The sequence below is a fragment of the Phyllobates terribilis genome, unplaced genomic scaffold (assembly GCF_046119375.1).
Source record: "Phyllobates terribilis strain yellow unplaced genomic scaffold, ASM4611937v1 Scaffold_5__5_contigs__length_657084704, whole genome shotgun sequence".
Classification (NCBI taxonomy): Eukaryota; Metazoa; Chordata; class Amphibia; order Anura; family Dendrobatidae; genus Phyllobates; species Phyllobates terribilis.
The window spans coordinates 120373217-120396057 of NW_027362765.1; the positions used below are offsets into that span (position 1 = coordinate 120373217).

At 47.7% G+C, this 22841-nt stretch overlaps 2 protein-coding genes across 2 annotated transcripts in view; both read left to right on the forward strand.

Annotated features, from left to right (window-relative positions):
- TNFRSF6B (TNF receptor superfamily member 6b) overlaps positions 1-22841 on the forward strand; it is a 253607-nt gene that overhangs the window by 112361 nt on the left and 118405 nt on the right. The window lies entirely within an intron of this gene.
- RTEL1 (regulator of telomere elongation helicase 1) overlaps positions 1-22841 on the forward strand; it is a 113301-nt gene that overhangs the window by 1337 nt on the left and 89123 nt on the right. The window contains exons 2-9 of the mRNA XM_073682869.1: positions 2160-2358; positions 8166-8259; positions 15621-15702; positions 15783-15843; positions 16247-16322; positions 17283-17367; positions 17699-17764; positions 17844-17997. Coding sequence (XP_073538970.1) covers positions 2160-2358; positions 8166-8259; positions 15621-15702; positions 15783-15843; positions 16247-16322; positions 17283-17367; positions 17699-17764; positions 17844-17997 — 817 coding nt within the window. The remainder of the gene's footprint in view (positions 1-2159; positions 2359-8165; positions 8260-15620; positions 15703-15782; positions 15844-16246; positions 16323-17282; positions 17368-17698; positions 17765-17843; positions 17998-22841) is intronic.

Sequence of the window (22841 nt, forward strand, 5' to 3'; positions counted from 1 at the left end):
GATGCGCAGCTGTGGAGGCTTACACTAGTGATGCACAGCTCTGGAGGCTTACATTAGTAATGCACAGCTCTGGAGGCTTACATTAGTAATGCGCAGCTCTGGAGGCTTACACTAGTGATGCGTAGCTCTGGAGGCTTACACTAGTGATGCGTAGCTCTGGAGGCTTACACTAGTGATGCACAGCTCTGGAGGCTTACACTAGTGATGCACAGCTCTGGAGGCTTACACTAGTGATGCACAGCTGTGGAGGCTTACACTAGTGATGCACACATGAGGAGGCTTACACTAGTGATGCGTAGCTCTGGAGGCTTACACTAGTGATGCGCAGCTCTGGAGGCTTACACTAGTGATGCACAGCTCTGGAGGCTTACACTAGTGTTGCACAGCTGTGGAGGCTTACACTAGTGATGCACAGCTGTGGAGGCTTACACTAGTGATGCACAGCTGTGGAGGCTTACACTAGTGATGCACAGCTGTGGAGGCTTACACTAGTGATGCACAGCTGTGGAGGCTTACACTAGTGATGCACAGCTGTGGAGGCTTACACTAGTGATGCACAGCTGTGGAGGCTTACACTAGTGAAGCACAGCTGTGGAGGCTTACACTAGTGATGCGCAGCTGTGGAGGCTTACGCTAGTGATGCGCAGCTGTGGAGGCTTACGCTAGTGATGCGCAGCTGTGGAGGCTTACGCTAGTGATGCGCAGCTGTGGAGGCTTACGCTAGTGATGCGCAGCTGTGGAGGCTTACGCTAGTGATGCGCAGCTGTGGAGGCTTACGCTAGTGATGCGCAGCTGTGGAGGCTTACGCTATTGATGCACAGCTCTGGAGGCTTACGCTATTGATGCACAGCTCTGGAGGCTTACGCTATTGATGCACAGCTCTGGAGGCTTACACTATTGATGCACAGCTCTGGAGGCTTACACTATTGATGCACAGCTCTGGAGGCTTACACTATTGATGCACAGCTCTGGAGGCTTACACTAGTGATGCACAGCTCTGGAGGCTTACACTAGTGATGCACAGCTCTGGAGGCTTACACTAGTGATGCACAGCTCAGGAGGCTTACACTAGTGATGCACAGCTCTGGAGGCTTACACTAGAGATGCACAGCTCTGGAGGCTTACACTAGTGATGCACAGCTCTGGAGGCTTACACTAGTGATGCACAGCTCTGGAGGCTTGTACTAGTGTTGCGCAGCTGTGGGAACTTGCACTAGTGATGCGCAGATCTGGAGGCTTACACTAGTGATGCACAGCTGTGGTGGCTTGTACTAGTGTTGTGCAGCTGTTGGAACTTGCACTAGTGATGCGCAGATCTGGAGGCTTACACTAGTGATGCACAGCTGTGGTGGCTTACACTAGTGATGCACAGCTGTGGAGACTTACACTAGTGATGCACAGCTGTGGAGACTTACACTAGTGATGCACAGCTGTGGAGACTTACACTAGTGATGCACAGCTGTGGAGGCTTGTACTTGTAATGCACAGCTCTGGAGGCTTGCACTAGTGATGCACAGCTCTGGAGGCTTACACTAGTGATGCACAGCTCTGGAGGCTTACACTAGTGATGCACAGCTCTGGAGGCTTACACTAGTGATGCACAGCTCTGGAGGCTTACACTAGTGATGCACAGCTCTGGAGGCTTACACTAGTGATGCACAGCTCTGGAGGCTTACACTAGTGATGCACAGCTCTGGAGGCTTACACTAGTGATGCACAGCTCTGGAGGCTTACACTAGTGATGCACAGCTCTGGAGGCTTACACTAGTGATGCACAGCTCTGGAGGCTTACACTAGTGATGCACAGCTCTGGAGGCTTACACTAGTGATGCGCAGCTGTGGAGGCTTGTACTAGTGATGCGCAGCTGTGGAGGCTTGTACTAGTGATGCGCAGCTGTGGAGGCTTGTACTAGTGATGCGCAGCTGTGGAGGCTTGTACTAGTGATGCGCAGCTGTGGAGGCTTACATTAGTAAAGCACAATTGTTGGGGCTCACACTTTTGAGACACATCTGGGGGGCTTGTATTAAGACTGACAACCGCTGTGTTTTGGAGTCCGATGGCTAATGGATAGCATAGAATAGCAGACACTTAGGAGGAGCTTGCACAAAGGGAGAATTCTCCAGTATTAATCCTTTTCTTGTTACTCATTTGTTGTCAGGGGGTCAATGGTGTCCTGGAGAGTCCCACCGGCACTGGAAAGACACTGTGTTTACTCTGTGCCACCTTAGCTTGGCGCCAGCATTTTAAGGATAGCATCACTGCACGTAAAATCCAAGAGCGCATGCACGGAGCAGAGCTGTTTCCCGACAGACCAACCGCAGACTGGGGGAGCGGAGAATCGGGTGGACAGAGTTCAGGTACAAGATGGTGGTTCTGTGACAGAGTATGAGGGTCATGGAGGCCATCCATATTTTATATGTGCCAGACCTTATATATATATATATATATATATATATATATATAATTTGTCGCTAACAAAAAGGCCTTTTACAAGTTTGAGCATGTTAAACTGGCCACATTATGGAATAGTGGCTACACTGCTGATTTATAAACATTTTTGTTTTCAATTTCTACTCTATATTCCAGGGATACTAGCTTGTAAAGTTTTAGTTATAATTTATGATGTGTGTACTTTTTCCCCTGTATGAGGTTGACGAATCACATGCTGGAGGCGTCAGTCAGGTGAAATAAAAGAACACTCCTCCAGAAGGTCAGAAAAACATGCCTTCTCTTGCAACGTGACCACAGACAGCCCTGATCTCTGCAGTTACCATGTAGAGTACAGCAGAGCTGAGTGTGTTTACAAACACCTCCAACTTTCATCTCTGGACAGTCAGTGTGGGAGGAGTGGATTAGCAGAGCTGACTGTACTGTGAAAGGAGAACTGCAGAAGTGTTTGTAATCACACTTAACTCAGCTGTACTCCACTTTCCCCCACACTGACTGCTGTGAGATGAAAACTAAAAGTGTTTGTAATCACACTGAACTCCGCCCTATACTTCACAGTAACTGCAGAAATCAGGGCTGTCTATCATTATGTCACACAGGAGAAGGCATGTTCTTAACTTCTGGGGCGTATTTCTTTTTCACCAGGGGGACGCATCCTACTTGTGATTGGTCCGTGTGATTCAAGGGAAAAGTGACCCCCGCAGAAATTAATCTCTAATAATGCCCAGTTTTATTAAGGTGAGTATGAGCGAAGCTGCAATATGTTGGGGTTGTCTAGGGTTGAAAGAGGTTGTCCCATGATAATAATGGGGCATATGGATGTCACTTATGAGCCAGAGCTCTGTATTATGGTGCTTGTTCTAGCAGACAATATGGCTCCTGCAGGGAGAATGAATATCTAGCTAGGGCTTTCAGCACCAAGATTGGCTATTTGCTTTGACTGAGAGCGATCAGTTTGTTGCACCAGTGGCGACATTCTCTAAAGTTCTGAATCTTCCTAATAAAGTTTATTTTAATTCCTTACCATGGCGATCCAAGATATCATATCTGAATTAGAGTTGGTGCTAATCAATTTGCAGGACCTGGACCAGCGGCCACGTCCATAATCTGTGGCCTTTGGATAGGAGCCCTGAGGGCCGGGCTGCCTCTTATCTGACAGCATCTGAGGCTTTTCTTTTGATCAGCCGGCATGGAGCGACATCATATGTCGCATCACTCCGCAATGTTGACATCGCACCAGGCCAGATAATCAAAACAAGAGCCACGGATGCCGTCAGCTAGGAAGTGGCACAGATTAGTGACGTGGCTGCTGGACCAGGTCCTGCAAATCAGTGTCACTAGACCTCTTTCATAAAATCAGCCCTTTCAGTGAATCCAGAGACTCTAAACCCTTGTACAGTCCTAAAACTTCTTACGGAGGGCTTTTTAAATTCTACTCAATTCATTGTGAACTAAATAGCCTGGACAACTGACTGATGCATTCTAACCCTTTCCTGCCAAGCATGTATATTATACATTCTTACAGGTAGGCTCATTCGTAGCCAAGCTTGTATGTCCTGGCTACCCATGCCTAGATCACAGATAGGGCTGAGATCCAGGGCTCTTTTTAAAGATCTTAATCTCTAGTTGCACTCGAGACTTAGATATCTTGGGTTAATGTTAGACCTGCATGTTTGTCAGCAGTTCTCACTTCCATGGGTGATATCTCAAGGCCCCGTCACACTTAGCGACGCTACAGCGATCCCGACAACGATATGACCTGTCAGGGATCGTTGCTGCGTCGCTATGTGGTTGCTGGTGAGCTGTCAAACAGGCAGGCTCACCAGCGATCAGGGGAGCAGCGACATCGTGGAAAGAATCTTTCCATGATGTCCTGCTCCTGGTTACCAGCCTGCTGATGCAGGCTGGTAACCATGATAAACAGTGGGTTACTAGGGGCACACGCGCACCTAGTAACCCGCTGTTTATCATGGTTACATTCTGCAGCGATCAGCGACCTCACAGCAGGGGCCTGATCGCTGCAAAGTGTCACACATAGCGACATCGCTGGTGAGGTCGCTGTTGCGACACCAAAACCGTGACTCAGCAGTGATCTCGCTAGCGATCTCTCTATGTGAGATGGGGGCTTTAGTCTAGGTCACAGCTAGAGCCCTGATCTAGGTCTTTGAAACCATGAACACTTGAATGAGAGAGAGACGCTAGAAATGACCCCTAGAGACGGGGCTGACAGACTGCATGGAGAGGAGGAGAATTTGTGACATGCGATTCTCTCACTGTGTAAGGCCCCTTCACATGTCCGCTTTAAAAAACGTTCTCTTGAAACGGTCCCTTTTTACTATCCATGTGGCTTTCTGTTGGCCTTCTGTGTGTGAAACGAACTGGAATAAAATGCATTCAATAAATTACTAAATTTTATGTGATAAAGATGTGCAAAGATAATAGATAGATATCCGTCAGATATATAATTTGTGCTTTGCATGTGTAGCTTATTGTACAGCTTTCTGCTAACCTAATAAATGAAAAAAATGATATGGGGTCTCCCCCATCTTTGGTAACCAGCAAAGGTAAAGCACACAGCTGAGAGCTGATATCATCAAGCTGAGAAGGTCCCTGGTTATTGGGCCCTTCCCAACCTAAAAATATTAGCCCTCAGCTGCCCCAGAAGTGGGCAGCTGAGGATGTGTTGGCAATCTGGGTAATCATGGGCGTACATAGAAATCATGGGGCCCCAAAGCGGAAGTTCTAAATGCCACCACCCCTACCCCCTAAAAAAAAATAATATTCAGCGGGGTCACAGAAGAGCATATCTCACATCCTTGCAGCCTTTGCAAAGTAATCTTCCTCCTACTGAAGCCCTAGATTCCCCTTTCATTGCACCCGTAAAGTTTGATGCCAACAAAAGTGCCACACAAACACTGTATGATGCCACCACAGTGAATTCCTCCACACGCACAGTATGATGACCTCACTGTACCCCACCTCAACTCCGCCGGCAAAGTATGGTGACCCCAACAAAGTATGATCTCCCAGCTGTGATGCCCACACAGCCCTTCATGCAGTATAATGGCCCCACACAGTATAATGGCCACCACTAGCCTTCCAAACAGTGTAATGGCCCCCACACAGTATGACAGACTGCAGAAAAACCTTCACACTCTATAATTGCTTGCATACAGTATAATGGCCCCCACATTGCCCTCCAAATATTATAATAGCCCCCATATAGCTCCCCATATAGTATATTGCAGTCCTGCATGTAGTATAAAGCACTCCCCATAGTCCTCCATAAGGTGTAACGCGCTCCCCATAGTCTTCCATAAGGTGTAACGCGCTCCCCATAGTCCTCCATAAGATGTAACGCGCTCCCCATAGTCCTCCATAAGGTGTAGCGCGCTCCCCATAGTCCTCCATAAGGTGTAGCGCGCTCCCCATAGTCCTCCATAAGGTGTAACGCGCTCCCCATAGTCCTCCATAAGGTGTAACGCGCTCCCCATAGTCCTCCATAAGGTGTAACGCGCTCCCCATAGTCCTCCATAAGGTGTAACGCGCTCCCCATAGTCCTCCATAAGGTGTAACGCGCTCCCCATAGTCCTCCATAAGGTGTAACGCGCTCCCCATAGTCCTCCATAAGGTGTAACGCGCTCCCCATAGTCCTCCATAAGGTGTAACGCGCTCCCCATAGTCCTCCATAAGGTGTAACGCGCTCCCCATAGTCCTCCATAAGGTGTAACGCGCTCTCCCCATAGTCCTCCATAAGGTGTAACGCGCTCTCCCCATAGTCCTCCATAAGGTGTAACGCGCTCTCCCCGCAGTCCTCCATAAGGTGTAACGCGCTCTCCCCGCAGTCCTCCATAAGGTGTAACGCGCTCTCCCCGCAGTCCTCCATAAGGTGTAACGCGCTCTCCCCGCAGTCCTCCATAAGGTGTAACGCGCTCTCCCCGCAGTCCTCCATAAGGTGTAACGCGCTCTCCCCGCAGTCCTCCATAAGGTGTAACGCCCTCTCCCCGCAGTCCTCCATAAGGTGTAACGCCCTCTCCCCGCAGTCCTCCATAAGGTGTGACGTTCTCTCCCCGCAGTCCTCGGCGAGGTGTGACGCGCTCTCCCCGCAGTCCTCGGCGAGGTGTGACGCGCTCTCCCCGCAGTCCTCGGCGAGGTGTGACGCGCTCTCCCCGCAGTCCTCGGCGAGGTGTGACGCGCTCTCCCCGCAGTCCTCGGCGAGTTGTGACGCTCTCTCCCCGCAGTCCTCGGCGAGGTGTGACGCTCTCTCCCCGCAGTCCTCGGCGAGGTGTGACGCTCTCTCCCCGCAGTCCTCGGCGAGGTGTGACGCGCTCTCCACGCAGTCCTCGGCGAGGTGTGACGCGCTCTCCCCGCAGTCCTCGGCGAGGTGTGACGCGCTCTCCCCGCAGTCCTCGGCGAGGTGTGACGCGCTCTCCCCGCAGTCCTCGGCGAGGTGTGACGCGCTCTCCCCGCAGTCCTCGGCGAGGTGTGACGCGCTCTCCCCGCAGTCCTCGGCGAGGTGTGACGCGCTCTCCCCGCAGCCCTCCACAATACTCACCTCTCCTCGTTCTACCGCTGTTCTGGTCTCTGCAGCGAGCGCTCTGAATCACCGCACATCTCACGTTAGACGCAGAGGAAGGATGATGGAGGAGGGAGCAGCCTCCAGGATGCCGATGCAATTGAACGTGCGATAATGGACGGGGGGAGGCAATACCAGCGCTGACACCAGGCCCCTCAGCTCATGGGCAACATACAATGGGGAAAATAAGTATTTGATACAATACTTATTTCATGTAATAAAATGCAATTTAATTATTTAAAAATCATACAATGTGATTTTCTCTTTTTTATTTTTAGATTCTGTCTCTACCTACAATAAAAATAACAGGCCTCTCCATTCTTTATAGGTGGGAAAACTTGCAAAATCGGCAGTGTATCAAATGGCCTGCTGCCTCTGGGGGTAATGGTGCTTGTGTGATGTCAGCTGTGAACTGTACAAAAACACAGCTGACATCAAGCCCTGGTGTTGGTAATGGAGAGGCGTGTATCAGACACCCCCATTACTAACCCAGAAATAAAAGGAAACCCACACAAAAAAAATACTTTATTGAAATAAACACTCTCCCACACTTTCCCTGGTTCACCAATTTATTAAAAAAGAAAAAAAATCCCATGCAGGTCTGATGTAGTCCAGCGACTCCAACAAATTCGATTGAATCCGCCATACAAAGCCTCGTTTTGACACACAATAGGCTTTACAAACAACCACTTCTGGGCCATGCAGTGCTGCATGGGGCCCGGCGACCAGTACGTGTAACACGACGGCACACGGATGTCATCCATGTGTTGTACGTATTTACACGGACCCATTGACTTGTATTGGCCCTTGTCATCCATGCGGCCTGGAAAAAAACGGGCATGTATCCGTGTGGTACACACAGTCCATGTGAAAATTACCATAGATTTTAATAGATACCATACGTTCGGATCCATTATGTGTGAAAATGGATGCTATACGTACAGGAGACACGGACATGTGAAAGGGGCCAAACCGCATTCTCACAAAAATCTACAAGAAACAAATAGATTTGGAACCATAGGTGGCCACATAAACATAACGGAACACACAGCTATATTAACAACCTACTAATATATCATAGATGAACAAAAAGGAGGTGCACATTGCGGGCTTACCCATAGATACTTCTTGATTTTACAGCATACTACAGCGACATCCCCAAGATCATTTACGCATCCAGGACACATTCTCAGCTGGCACAGGTCATAAGTGAACTGAAGCAGACCAAGTACAGGTAATACAGTAGTTCATGATAAAATGGGAGAACTGTGCCGTAAGGGGGGAGATGATGACCACAATGCTTCATAACTTATGTCCCTAGATCACAAGTCGTAGAATCACCATAGAGCACCATGGAATCAATTGTGCTCTAAATATAATAATACAGAGTGCCATCTACTGATCAAAAGGAAGTACTGCAGCTTTATTCACTGTGGTATATATTTGCTTATCCATTAATCAGAGCTGAGTTTTTCTGATACAGAAATGTAAATCCTCTACATAGACGCAGGTATAAACATAGGAATTCTGGCTGCTTGTAGGAGGCCACATACTGGTACGTCCAATTTGGGAAATGGTTCCTGGAAATACACATACTAGTACATCATGGTGATTGTGTGGGCACAGGAGTGTGATTCCCCCCCCCGGGAGCTCCTTCAGTAACAGCCAGGGTCAACACCAGCATCGATCCTGGCTATATAACCTTCTAGATGCTGCGGTCAATAGCAAATGCTGCATCTAAGTTATTGTTAGATGGAGGGTGATCATTTTACTGCGCAAAGGTAGCAAAGTATAAAAAAAAAACTATATAAATCTGGTATTGCTGTAATTGTACTGACCTGAAGAATAAATTTAGAGAAACCTAGAACAAGAAAAATACCCAAATAGCTGAAAGTAGATGTATAAATTGCACAGTGCAAAAATAATAAATAATAAATGGTATTTAGTTAACATAATTTTGATCAAAATAAATTTGTCTTATGCTTTTTTCCTGCATGGTGAGCGGCTTTAAAAAACAATAAATAAAAATAATTCCTGAATTTTGTATTTTTTCGTACTCTGTTCCCTTTCAACATAGGAAGCTCATCCTGGGGAACACAATTCTCCTTGTGGGGTAAACGAATTTCACCCCAAAACATTACCAGTAAAACTTTAACTCTACCCACCAAAGAAAAGAATCCCCACTCAGGTCCATCATCCGTCCACAGAATTTTTTGGGGGATTCCCCAGTTATTAGTAGCTCAAATGCTCTGGAAAGTTACATGGCACCCCCATAAAACTCCAGCGATATCCCCCATCCTTGCTGAATTTTCAGTGTGTCCCCCCCAGAAGCACAAGCTGGGCACAGTGCATTGGGCATGAAGATGGCATTTTTGCAATTTTTACTCAGCAACACTAACTGCGTGTTTGTTCCTGAGAAACACTTTCTGATGTTCTGGCACCATAGGTACAATGGAGTCTGCCAACTATTCTAGGACAATCTGCGTTCCAGAAGTCAAATACTGCTCCCTCCTGACGAGCCGGGCTTTGCGGCCAATCAGTGTTTTCCAACCACATTTGGGGTATTACTGCATTTGGGAGAAATTGCATAGTAAATTATGGGATCCATTTCTCTATCGCTTCATTGGGGGACACAGGACCATGGGTGTATGCTGCTGTCGCTAAGAGGTTGACACTATGCAAAAAAATGAAAATAGCTCCTCCTCCGCAGTATGCACCCACCTACAGGCACCAAGCTCACCAGTTTAAGCTTAGTGTCTGTAGGAGGTAGACCTGGATCCTACTGATCCAACTCTGATGTGTTTTATTAATGTTTGTTTTTTCTCTTTCAGATACAGCTCTTCAGGCTAACAGGGCACACTGCGTCCCCTGTTAACCCACTAGCGACCGAGAGAGCAATGTGGCTACCCCCACATCGCCCACTCTTGGACCCGCTGGGCAGGACTTATCCCCTGTCACCTTAGGGTGTCTCAGGGTGATTTCGGTGGCCAGTCCTAGCCTGTTCCCCACCCCAGCCCCCTCCTCGGAGCGGCCTGGGAGGGAGACGGTGGTCCCTGCGGGTGACCTTCCCCCAGTTTTCTGGGGCTGACACCGTCTCCTGCACTGTCCAGGACCGGACAGTGCGGTAAGGAGGAAAAGCCAGGATCCCCCCCTATCCAGGAAGGCATCCTGAGACCACCCTCAGGAGGAGAAAGGAAGGGACATTTCCCGGACCCGCTAGGACAGGTACTTCCCTGCCTTTCAGCTGTAGGTCCCAGTCCCCCGGTGTTACCTGCCTTCCTCCCCCTCCCCCTCTCCAAACATGGCGCTTAACAGCGCTTTCCTGGGCCACTTCCTCCTTCTTCTCCATAATGCGCTTCAAATTTGCCGCGCTTTTCTCCGTCGGGGGGGGGGGGGGGGGGCCGTGTCCGGTGGGCTTTCCCGCTCCGACGGCTATACGCCTCCTCCTATTTGACCTACCAGGGCCGAGGAGCATAGTGACGCTTCCGTCACGCCCTCGTGCCTTCCGCGGACCTATCATCGGGGGGCCTCTCAAGCCCGCCCCCCTTCCCATCTGCCTATCGGAGCCTCGCGCGCTCCGTTATCAACGAGCGTCCTCTGCACCGACGCCATCACTCTGCCGCACGCAGCTCCCTACTCTGTCGGCACCTACTGTGACCCGCTCCAGCCTCACCTTCGGAGCCTTCAGGGGGACACGGGACCGCTTCTCTGCAGGATCGGGTAGGCTCTGTCCCCCACCCCTCCCTGCTCACAGCGCTCCCCTCTGCAGTATCCCTGGTCAGGCACATATGCCCAAACCCAGGGAGCCCTCAGTCCGTCCCTCTCACATTGTCACATACTATGCCTGTGCTCTTTGCGGTACTAAGTGCCCGCGGGTCTCACTACGGCCTTCTGCTCGACCTGCAAACCTCCCGCGATGCTGGCACCCCAAGATCCCCCCGCCGCTCAGGACGTGGCAACCCCCTCCGGAGTGGGCTGTTGCTATGTCACAGTCTGTCTCTGACCTCACCAAGGTTTCTCAATCTCTGGTGCAGGTCTTAGAACGCTTGCCAGAACGTTTGCCTATGTTATCCATGGCCACCAGCGCTCCGAACTTCCCCACAGACGATTCGCAGGCACCCCTGCCCCCTCCTCACAGGGGCAGACTGACGGCACGTTCTCAGAAACGGATTCACGCAAGCTCATCCTCCAGCTCTCCAGACTCCAAGATGCTCCCTGCGTCTCACACCTCTTCCCCGGAGGTCGCCCCGGGATCTAACTCTGCTTCAGATTCAGACTCTGGTTCTCAGCATCCTAGCAGGGGCCTCCCCGGACGATCTGGCCGACTTAGCTGATCAGATCGGCCACGCCGGAAAATATCTGCTTACGGCGTCCCTCGACTCCTCTGCATGCTCAGCCCGGGTTTCCATACTCTCGTTGCCTTACGTAGAATTCTTTGGCTTAAAGCCTGGAACGCCGACCCGGCTTCCAAAAGATCTCTAACTAATCTTCCTTTTCAAGGTTCCAGGCTGTTTGGATCCAAGCTAGACCATCTGATGCTACTGGGGGTAAGAGCACCTCTTTCACCCAGCCCAGACCCAAACGCCCTTTTCCTAGGAGACGCCCCCTTCAGTTCCGGTCCTTTCGTCAGTTCGCTCAACCTAACCCCTCCGCTTTTCCTTCAAGAACGCGCATTACCAATTCACTGCCCTCCCCTTCGGCCTCGCCACAGCCCCGAGGGTTTTCACGAAGGTGATGGCGACGGTTATGGCCATTCTTCGAACAAGGGGAATTGTAATCATCCCCTACCTCGACGACCTGTTAATCAAAGGTCCCACGTTCAGGGACTGTCTCCACAGTCTCCAGATCACCTTGAACACTCTCTCCCGGTTAGGGTGGCAGGTCGCTAACCTGGTGGTCCCGCCCTTCTTCCTTCAGACCCGGGAGATCATTCCTTCTGCTTCGCTGGCAGGTGGTCACGACCGATGCCAGTCTCATCGGCTGGGGGGCAGTTTTTCTACAACACACGGTCCAGGGCCGGTGGAGTCCCCACGAAGTCTCCCTTCCCATCAACATTATGGAGATAAGGGCGATTTACCTGGCGTTGCGTCACTGGCAGAGGATCCTGGCAGGGTTCCCAGTCCGTGTACAATCGGACAATGCCACGGCCGTGGCATACATAAACCAACAGGGAGGAACGCGCAGCAAGTCCGTCCTAAAAGAGGTGGCAAGAGTGCTACTTTGGGCCGAGAAGATGGTCCCGGCAATCTCAGCAGTCCACATTCCAGGGGTCGACAACTGGGCGGCCGACTTTCTCAGTCTGCAGGCCCTCGCCTCAGGAGAATGGTCTCTCCATCCCGAGATGTTTCACCAAATCTGCTTACGGTGGGGCACGCCGGACGTCGACCTCATGGCGTCCCGGTTAAACCACAAAGTTCCGTCCTTTGTAGCTCGGTCCCGTGATCCGCTAGCAATCGCCCAGGACGCGCTAGTCATATCATGGTCACAGTTCCAACTGCCCTATCTCTTTCCACCTCTACCTTTTGATCCCTCGAGTCATCAAAAAGGTCAAGACAGAAGGAGTACCAGTTCTCCTAGTAGCCCCAGATTGGCCCAGACGCGTCTGGTACGCAGATCTGGTATATCTGCTTGTCGACTCCCCCTGGAAACTACCAGACCGTCCGGACCTCCTCTCCCAGGATCCTATTCTTCATCAGAGTTCTCGTTCTCTGAATTTAATGGTATGGCCGTTGAGGCCGCGGTGTTGAAGACGTCGGGCTTTACTGACAATGTCATTCAGACCCTAATTAACGCCAGAAAACCCGCTACCTCGCGCATATACCACAGAACTTGGGGAGCCTTTTTTCGTCACTGCGAACAACATCAGCTAACTCCTATGTCCTTTTCTTTGCCAGTCATTTTGGCTTTTCTTCAGTCTGGCCTAGAGGCGGGACTATCTCTCAGCACTCTCAAGGGCCAAGTTTCGGCCTTGTCCATTCTATTTCAACGTAACTTAGCTAGCCGTCCTCAGGTCAGGACGTTTCTACAAGGGGTGGCCCACCTGGCGCCCCCCTATCGCCCTCCAGTGGAACCATGGGACCTTAATATGGTCCTAAGCGTCCTACAACAGCCTCCATTTGAACCCATTCAGGACATTCCATCCTCTCTCCTTTCCTGGAAGGTGGCCTTTCTGGTGGCTGTTACCTCTATTAGAAGGGTCGCAGAACTCGCAGCCCTCTCTTGTAGGTCGCCTTTTCTGGTATTCCATCAAGACAAAGTAGTGCTCAGGCCGGTGCCTTCCTTTTTGCCAAAGGTGGTTTCCGCTTTTCACATTAATGAGGACATCGTTTTGCCCTCCTTTTGCCCTGCTCCAGTGCATCCACGGGAGAAGTCCCTGCACAAACTGGACCTGGTCAGAGCTCTACGTGTGTACCTTTCCAGAACGGCCTCCCTTCGGCGCTCGGATGCCCTTTTTGTCATCCCTGAGGGGCATCGCAAGGGTCTCCCTGCTTCCAAGTCAACCATCGCCCTTTGGATACTTTCGACCATCTTGGAGGCACATCGCATCTCAGGCAAACCTCCCCCTCCCGGAGTAAGGGCTCACTCCACCAGGGCGGTGGGGGCCTCTTGGGCGGTCCGCCATCAGGCTTCGGCCTCACAAATCTGCAAGGCCACAGCGTGGTCTTCTCTTCACACCTTTTTTAAGGTTTTACAAGGTCCACACTTATTCTTCGGCTGATGCCAGTCTTGGACAGAAGGTCCTGCAGGCGGCAGTTGCCGCAGTCTGACCTAGTCTGTGACTATCTTCTGTTCTCCCACCCAAGGGACTGCTTTGGGACGTCCCATGGTCCTGTGTTCCCCAATGAAGCGATAGAGAGAGAGAGATTTTTGGTACTCACCATAAAATCTCTTTCTTGGAGCCTTCATTGGGGGACACAGCACCCTCCCTGTTTTTGAACATATGTCCTGTTGGGCATCTCATTTAGTTTTTCACGGTTGTGCCCCGTTGGGCATTACATAGTTGGTTATTTTGTGCTTCTCCTACTGCTCTAGCCACTAACTGGTGAGCTTGGTGCCTGTAGGTGGGTGCATAATGTGGAGGAGGAGCTATTTTAATTTTTTGCATAATGTCAACCTCCTAGCGACAACAGGATACACCCATGGTCCTGTGTCCCCCAATGAAGGCTCCAAGAAAGAGATTTTACGGTGAGTACCAAAAATCCCTCTTTTCTCCTACTACCCCTCGTGAAAATGAAAAAAATTGTAACTAAAGCTACAGTTAGGTGGGAAAAAAATTTCATTCAGTTTTCTGTTAACAATCTCCCTGATTTTGGTTTTGAGAACTTTGATGGGTGCAGTTTTTAAAACAGGGTATTGTTTTCAAGTTTTTTTTCTGACATAGACCCTTTAAAGTCTCTTAGGTTTTGTGAATTAAAAAAAAAAAATTAAAATTGCTGGTAAACGTTTAACCCTTCAAACCAAATAAAAGGGTGTTTCAAATACGACATTGACATAAAGTAGACCTGTATTAAGTACTTAAGCTGTTTAGCACTTACAATTACCGTAAGCATTTTACAGTTGCCATTAGCTGTGGTAAATGGTATTTATTAACTAATTTGTGCAGTAGGACTATCTGGTTTATTTAAAGTTTTAAAAATTGCAAATTTCTCTAAATTTTCATAAATAAATGCAAATCATATTGACCAAAATTTACCACTAACACAAAGTACAATGTGTCAAGAAAAAACATAATCTCTGGGATATGTAGAAGCATTCCAGAAAGTCTGCGCTGGTTGGGATCGCTAAAACTAGCTGCGTCAGGAAGGAGCTAAAGGGATTTTACCTCTGGATTAATTTTTTACGTATTGACTATTGATAAGAACAGGAGTCCCACTGCAGTCACACACGGGATTTTGGGACCCCATTCTTGTGGCTGATGATGGAAGTGGCAGTCGTCAGACCCCCAGCAATAATACATTTATCACCTAAACTGAAAGCCGGTAATAAATGCATTTAGTGGGAAACCCCTTTAAAAGGAACTAATCTTTGATTTATGCTGCCAAAACCACGGACAGCACGAATCAGATCCTGGCTGCACGATTACAGCCAGGTATATTTTTCTCTGAAGCGCGCTGGCATTTCAGAGAAAATAAACTTTAAGAATCCAGCCAAGGACCATAGCTGAGGAGAAGACAAGTCCAGCACTGCCCCCGGCCGACTCTTCCCAGCACTTCTCTAGGTGATTGACAGGTCTCTCCCTATGTTCACAAGAGGGGGAGACCTGTCAATCCCATGCAGCTGTGGTGGGTATTTAAAGTTAACTTTCTATGAAAAGCTGGAGCATTTTAGAAAAAAAAATATACCTGTCTGCAATCATGCAGCCAGGATCTGATTCATGCTGGCTGCGGTTTTGGCAGCATAAATCAAGTGACAGCGTGAGAATATGTGTGCAATGAGCTCCCTCTAGTGGTGGCTGCAGTCATACATATATTTTATCATGTACCTTCATGGCTGTGAGAAGGAAAGTAGGTAATTTGGCACTCTATAGAATCATACATAATGTATAGATTCTATACATTTTGCAAAGCTGCATTAATTTTTTTGCTTTTTTTTCAGGCCTAAAGTCAGCGTCCTGGGCTCTCGGGAGCAGTTGTGTATACACCCGGATGTGAAGAAGCAGGAGAATAACCATGTTAAGGTACAAATATTGATGCTGTATCACAGTCTTTGCTTTTTGGATCCAGAATAAAATGTCTTGTACTGTTTGTTTTTTTTAAGGTCCATATGTGTCGCTCTAAGGTGTCTACCCGCTCCTGTCACTACTATAATAATGTGGAGGGTAAGTGCTGGCGGATGCTGTTAAGAAATTGTGGCCATTATGACCAGTTAATTAGGCATCAGAAAGAACCAGGTGATAAAAATGTCTCCTGTTGCCAAATCCCCCGCCTTCTTTCTGCCTCGTACATACTTCTAAATACCATGTCGTACCCCCTGTTGTCAGGTGATAGCCCCTATGTATTCTGAAGCAGAGGTCTCCATCCTTTGTCTCCCCTTTTGAAAGCAGGACAACTACTGACATGTCACACATATACATACTTGCAGTTGTCGTTTTGCAACTTCAAGGAGTCCCTCTGCGTTTTGGAGTTCCTTTTTAATAACCTAACATCTTTCATCTTAGAAATGGAAAGTAGTGTTCATTGTGACAGCAAACTCTTACAGGATAAAAAATGGTTTTCCCATAGAAAAGAGCACGGAGAAGGATCTCACCACTCCTATATTGGACATTGAGGACCTGGTGAAGAGCGGCACCAAGCACAGGTACTTCTGTAGTCCTTTTGGATCAAACTTTTGCCCCAACTGGACAACCCCTTTTCATATGTCCTATTATGAAGATTATGGAGAAGAGCCTGGTCCTTGTAGATCCACTGCAACGTGCAGATCTTGCTCTGATGGATTTTATCTGCTGTAGGGACATGTGTGACCTGATGTATGTCTGGCTGCACAGTTCAGTGATGTTGACAAGGGTTTTCAGTGATCGCTGTACTTTTGGACAACAGGATCTCCCTTGATAGATAATGTGATAAATACATAACCTAAAAATCAATTTATCTAAAAAAATGATGTTGTCCTGGGATTAGCTGCCTTGGTCAGGTGACTTTAGCAGCATGTCATCGTGGATATCTGTAATGTGCTACTGAAGTTACTTTTCCTCGGCAGCCAATCATAGGTCCCATCGGTCCTGCTGCCACTTTGAATAGTGAGCTTCCTTCCGGTGTAAATGCAGACCACGGAACGGCCTGCACTTTATCCTGGTAAGTGCCAGTAGATGAGTATAACTTAGTTTGTTTTGTTTTAATTTAGCGAAAAAAAAATGTTTTTTCCAGACATCCCCTTTAATTCAGCGTAGGCAAATTGTTAAACAATTGTGGGAGCAGATCATTCTGAGAGTTCATGGAAGGGAAGTTACAGTACTTAATGCTAAAGGAGACTCAAAAAGACAAGATGACAAATTCTAGACTAGAGCACAAAATTCGGGGCACCTTCTCAACATATTAGACTGGTATATTCACCAAAAGTAATTTTAACTGGCATGAGGAGAGGAAAACCATGCTTTCCAACAGGTTCTGTGTTAAAGGACAGTATGCTTTCAGAATCCAAACCTGGAGAAACCAGCTAGTTGTCATGCATTTTTCTTTTGAGGAGGATTTTCCAATTTGGACAGCCTTTTGAAGTGCACAATATATATTATGTTCTAAGTGTCAACCTTTGTTTGTGCAGGGCCTGCCCCTACTACCTCTCCAGAAATTTGAAACAACAAGCGGACATCATATTCATGCCCTATAATTATCTCCTGGACTCCAAGGTATTAGTATTTCCCTTCTCTAACCTCTGGGTACAGTACCTGCATGTGTTGTATACTGGCAAGCCGTCACCTGCATTAGAAGAGATCCATACCTGCACCACTGTCCTTTAGATCATGGGACAAGATGGGTTTAAAGAGATTCTTGGACCTTTTCAGGATCTTTGCTTGCTGTCAGTGAATGAGAACATTCCTGTTTACTTCCAGAGGCTAAGCACCTGTATACATCGAGAACTGAGAGTTTGCTACAATTGCTATGCACATCTACTTCTGAGAAATGCTCTTTAATTCTCATTTAAGAAGTGAAATAAATCATCTGATTCTTGTTTTCCAGAGTCGTAAGGCGCACAACATTGATCTGAAGGGAACGGTTGTGATATTTGATGAGGCGCACAATGTGGTACGTACCAAGCATCAGTGCCATAAGGGTCTCGATGAGTGGTTTTGCCCATGACTCGTATGGTCTCCTTCTCCCCCAGGAGAGGATGTGTGAGGAGTCCGCTTCTTTTGACCTGGCGCCCTATGACTTGGCTTCTGGGATCGATGCTTTGGATCTGGTGATTAAGGAGCTAACGGACAACCTGGAGCAGAAACATATAAGTGCAGAGTTCAACATGGAGGCGCCTACTTCAGGTGAGTGACTGGATGCAGTGTAGACAACGGAGGTTTTCTGTTTGCCTTGGCTCTGTCCAGGATTTTTGTCTTTATGTAGTGGTATTTCTTGTTGCTTCTACTAGATATTCAGTTACCTTCCTCTAATCCATCATCATAGGACCTGATGATATCTGGATTAAAGGACGGCTATAGAAAAATATAGGCAATAACCTTTTATGGATAGGGGAATCCCTTTCCCCTAGTACTTTGCAAGGAATATGGAGGAGCGCAACTAAGACCTCCACATGTTTCACCTATAGGGAAAATCAATATAAGCTACTTATGTTTTGGTATCACACTCCTTCCCTATTACACAAACGTAATCCTAATATTCCCAACTGTTGGAGATGTGGCAACAGTGAGGGGGATTTACCCCACTTATTCTGGTCTTGTACAGGTATGCAAGGCTTGTGGGAATCTGTTAAGGTTCTCATTTTAGAGCCACATAGAGCTTCAGGTACCCCTTGATCCTTAATTTTATTTTCTCAATATCCCACCTTTTCAAATCAGCTGTAATTCCAAACACCTTTACTACACATGACACGGCTAGGTGCTTGACAGCGTGTAACGTGAGGCTGATTCAACCCTCATTGATTAATAAGTTACACACGCCTATACAAGATGTGTGAAGCATGGAATACCTCATGGCCCTATTAAATAACTCGTTCCAAGCGCCAGCGCGAACAAAAGCGTGTCAGCACTATATGAGAGCTGAAACCCTGCAGCCGAGTAAAAAATGGAATAAAACACGATCAAAGAGTTGAATGTAAATTAAAAATGGTACTGCTGAAAACATCATCTTGTCCCGGAAAAAACAAGCCACCATACAGCTCCATCAGCGGAATAATAAAAAAGTTATAGCTCTCAGAATATAGCGATGCAAAACCAATTCTTTTTTTTATAAAATTGGTTTTATTGTGTAAAAGCGCCAAAACATAAAAAAATGATATAAATGTGGTATCGCTGTAATCGTACTGACTTGAAGAATGAAGTTGTTTTATCACTTTTACCACATGGTGAACGGCATAAAAAAAGTGCCAAAAACAATTCCTGAATTGCTGTGTTTTGTTCATTCTGGCTCCCAATATTCGAAATAGGAAGCGATGAAAAAATGTTTTGTGCCCACAAAATGGTACCAATAAAAATGTCAACTCGTTCCGCAAAATACAAGCCCTCACATGACTCTGTCAGCAGAAATATAGAAAAATTAGAGCTTTCAAAATATGGCGATGCAAAAACTTTGTTTTCCAAAAAAAAAGCGTCTTTTAGCGTTTTACAGTAGCCAAACATAAAAAAAACACTGTAATTCCACCAACCCAAAGAATAAAGTCGTCCAATCACTTATACCGCACGAGGAACAGCGTAAAAAATAAATAGAACCAATTCTTCACCTGCTGTTGATTTGTTCATTCTGCCTTCCAAAGATCGCAGTAAGGCTCGGCTTACATTTATCCTGCGCTCTGCCCTGAGTGCTTACACCAGGGTTTCCTTGTAAATCTCTGAAATACGTGATTCAGACGGAACCCCGGCGGAAGATTCCCTATAATGAGGCAGATGGAGGCACTGTGGACCCAGTCTGGTCTATGATCCGGCAGTGTCCGTCTTTTTAGGCGTGCATAAAAGCATGGTCCCCCACAGTTTTGTGCTCCTCTGAAAAGAAAGGACACCGCTGTACAGAGGCCAGCCGGAGTCCAGAATAACTCTGCTGCCTCATTATAGTGAATGGATCCCTCGGGGGTTTCATCTTAATCACGTCACTCGGAGATTTAGATGGAAACCCCGATGTAAGTGCTCAGCGTAGAGCACAGGATAAATCAGATCCAAAATGTTATGTAAAATGTTCCCAATAAAAGCTTCAATTCAATACACAACAAAAACCCCAGTCAAGTCCTTCTTCTGTCAATTGAAATATAAGGGTCTTCCACGTAACGTACAAAGTCTCTAAAAAGCAAAATGGCTCCCCACCCCAAAAGAAATTCAGCAAATTCTGCGCTCCCAAATCCAAATGCCCACCTCTCTTCTGAGCCCCACAATGTGCCTAAACCCCATTTAGCGTCCACATGTTTGGCATCTCTAGTGATGAGAGACCGCTTAATTTACTTGGTCCATTTCTCCAGAAGTACGAGCTAGGCACAGAGTACGGGCACTACAACGTCCTGATCACTAAAGTAGCAGATTTGCAATTTTCATTCAGCAACATTCATTGTTGCTTGATTCTGGCAAACATCCATGGAGTCAAAATTGTCACTACATTTGTAGATAAATTTCCAGAGGCCTGTAATTTCCAAAATGGGGTAATTATTTTATTTTTTTTATGGTAATGTTTTTTTCTGGGGCGTAGAATGCCTGGAAGAAATCCTTGCCTCCTCTCTTCATTATAATACCAGCCCCCTCCCCTGCACGTCACAGTGCCCTGTGACGTGCAGTTGCGGCGCCGTACTCCCGCGCTTGCGCCCTGCACTCTCTCCACAATCCTTATCTTTTCCTCACTTCTATGGGCACTGTATGTGTGAGGGTCGTGATGACATTCCACTCGTCCTCCAGTCCCTCCAAATTAAGGCTATGAGCATGGGTCAACCATTCAAAGAATGAGTCAGGCAACAAGCTGGTTCAAACTCAGAGCACGCTCAAAAGACTACTACAGACAACGTTCTCAGCAATGTTCTGTGTTTATTCCTACATACACAAAACTAAATACACTACATAATGGGGAGGGGAAAGGGGTTGTCCGGGGCGGGGTAAGCCATGAAAGTCCAGTGTCTGGCCACTCCTGATTGGTCCACATCTCCTTATCTCAGTCTCTGGGCAGATATTGCAGCCGTCAGTTTATAATCTTGTTTCGTTTCTCTGAAATAAGTCTTGGCAACACTGGAACTGTCTTAGTTTAAGTTTCGATTTGAGCATTACGTAGCAAGGAAAGCTTATTGTTATAAGACACAAAATGGTAGTTAGTACATTAGCAAAAAAGCGTATAAAAGTTACAAAAGTATAAAAGTTACAAATATATATATACTCTTTTACCCCGACATTCCCCCCTAAACACTAAGCTTTCCTTTGCTTCGGGGCCTTTGAGACTGTCCATGTGTGGGGAGAGGGGAGGTGGATTTCTTCACCCAATCATCTTAGAAGCTGCCCCCTTATGGGACGCCCCCGAACAATTGAGCCCTACCCTAAATGACACATGGAGTTCTCCCAACTGTCCCTAAACTAAATCTCTCAATTGAACTTTGTCATGGGGGGGCTGGTCAGGCTTGTTCAAAGGAGTGTATTTCTCCATATCTTCTCTTGATTCAGAAAGGTCCCGGAGGTTGGGACAGCATTGGTTATATTTTTCCTGTATAAGGGGACTATGCAGCACAGGACTACCAGGCCCAATACTAGTAGACCTCCCATTACTAGACAAACTTGTTGGAGGAATCCCTTGAGCCCTCCCAACCAACCTGAGAAGAAGGAGGTATCTACCCCTGTGTGGTAGCTGTCCACCCTGGGACAGACAGTAAGCATATGGAAAGGATATAGAAGAAGGTAGTCATCTTTTATAGACTCGCTTTGTCTTTCTTGCAGTGGGAGGCGTGAATCCAGGTGCTCTTGCCCTCAAGCTTCAGAGCCGTCAGGGTGGTGAGAAGCACAATGTACGGTCCCTCGAACTGCGGCTGGAGGCAGTCTTTCCGGACAAACTTCTTCACATACACTAGATCGCCTGGGATGAAATCATGTACTGCATCACCTGTACTGCATCTCTACCAGTATCTGCATTCTTCTGGTAGAGAAGCAGATACTGGAGAGCAGGTGTTAGTCAATTCTCTAGACAAGGCAATCACAAATTTTACCACTCTATCATGTGTTTCAGACAACTCTTGGGGCCTAATCTCTCCTATCTTGGGTGGGGTCCCAAACAAAATTTTATAGGGAGTCAACCCATGTTTGGCCTGAGGAGTGTGTGTGATATGATACAATACTATGGGGAGTAGGTCGGGCCAGGGGAGGGGATGATCTTAGGTCATTTTCAAGAGCTGGGTCTTGAGTGTGGAATTCATTCTCTCCACTTTGCCTGAACTGGCAGGATGGTATGGAGTGTGGAGGCCCAAATCTGTTCCCAACATGTTCCAGAGTTCTTCGTAGATATTTGCTGTGAAAGCTGGTCCTTGGTCCGATTCTATGACTTGGGGAACTCCAAATCTGCAGGCAATTTCGGTGATCAGTTTCTTGGCTGTGACTTTAGCAGTCATGTTGACAACCGGGTAGGCCTCGGGCCAGGCTGAGAACATATCCACGGCTACCAAAACGTACTCGTATTTTCCTGCTTTAGGCATTTGGATATGGTCGACTTGTATTCTCTGCCAAGGGTAGTCTGGTTTAGCCAGGTGTTGGAGAGGGACCCGTGCCGTACACGTTGGGTTGCAGGTAGCGCAGACAGAGCAGGATTTTGAGTATGCAGTCACAGTGGAAGAGATTCCGGGTGCAAAGTACAGTTTCTTGATACATGCCAAAGCTTGATTCTTTCCTCTGTGTGTAGGCCCGTGAGCCCATGCTGCCACAGCTGAGTACATGCGTCTAGGCAAGCAAGGCTTCCCATCCACTTGGTAAAGAGTCGAGTTGACCTTTGAATCTTTGCGACTTGCCAGCACGGCTCCTGCCGCTTTCCATTGCTTGACTTCTTCAGTGGGGGGTCTTCCTTTGTTCCTCACACAATTTTTCTTCAGGCATCCTGACCCCCCTGGATTCCACTCGTGTCTCCGCTGGACTTGTATGGTCTTCCGCCGGCTGTTCTTTGGCTCTTGCTCTAGTGAGCGCCACAGCTACGGTTTGCAGGGTCTCCCCCA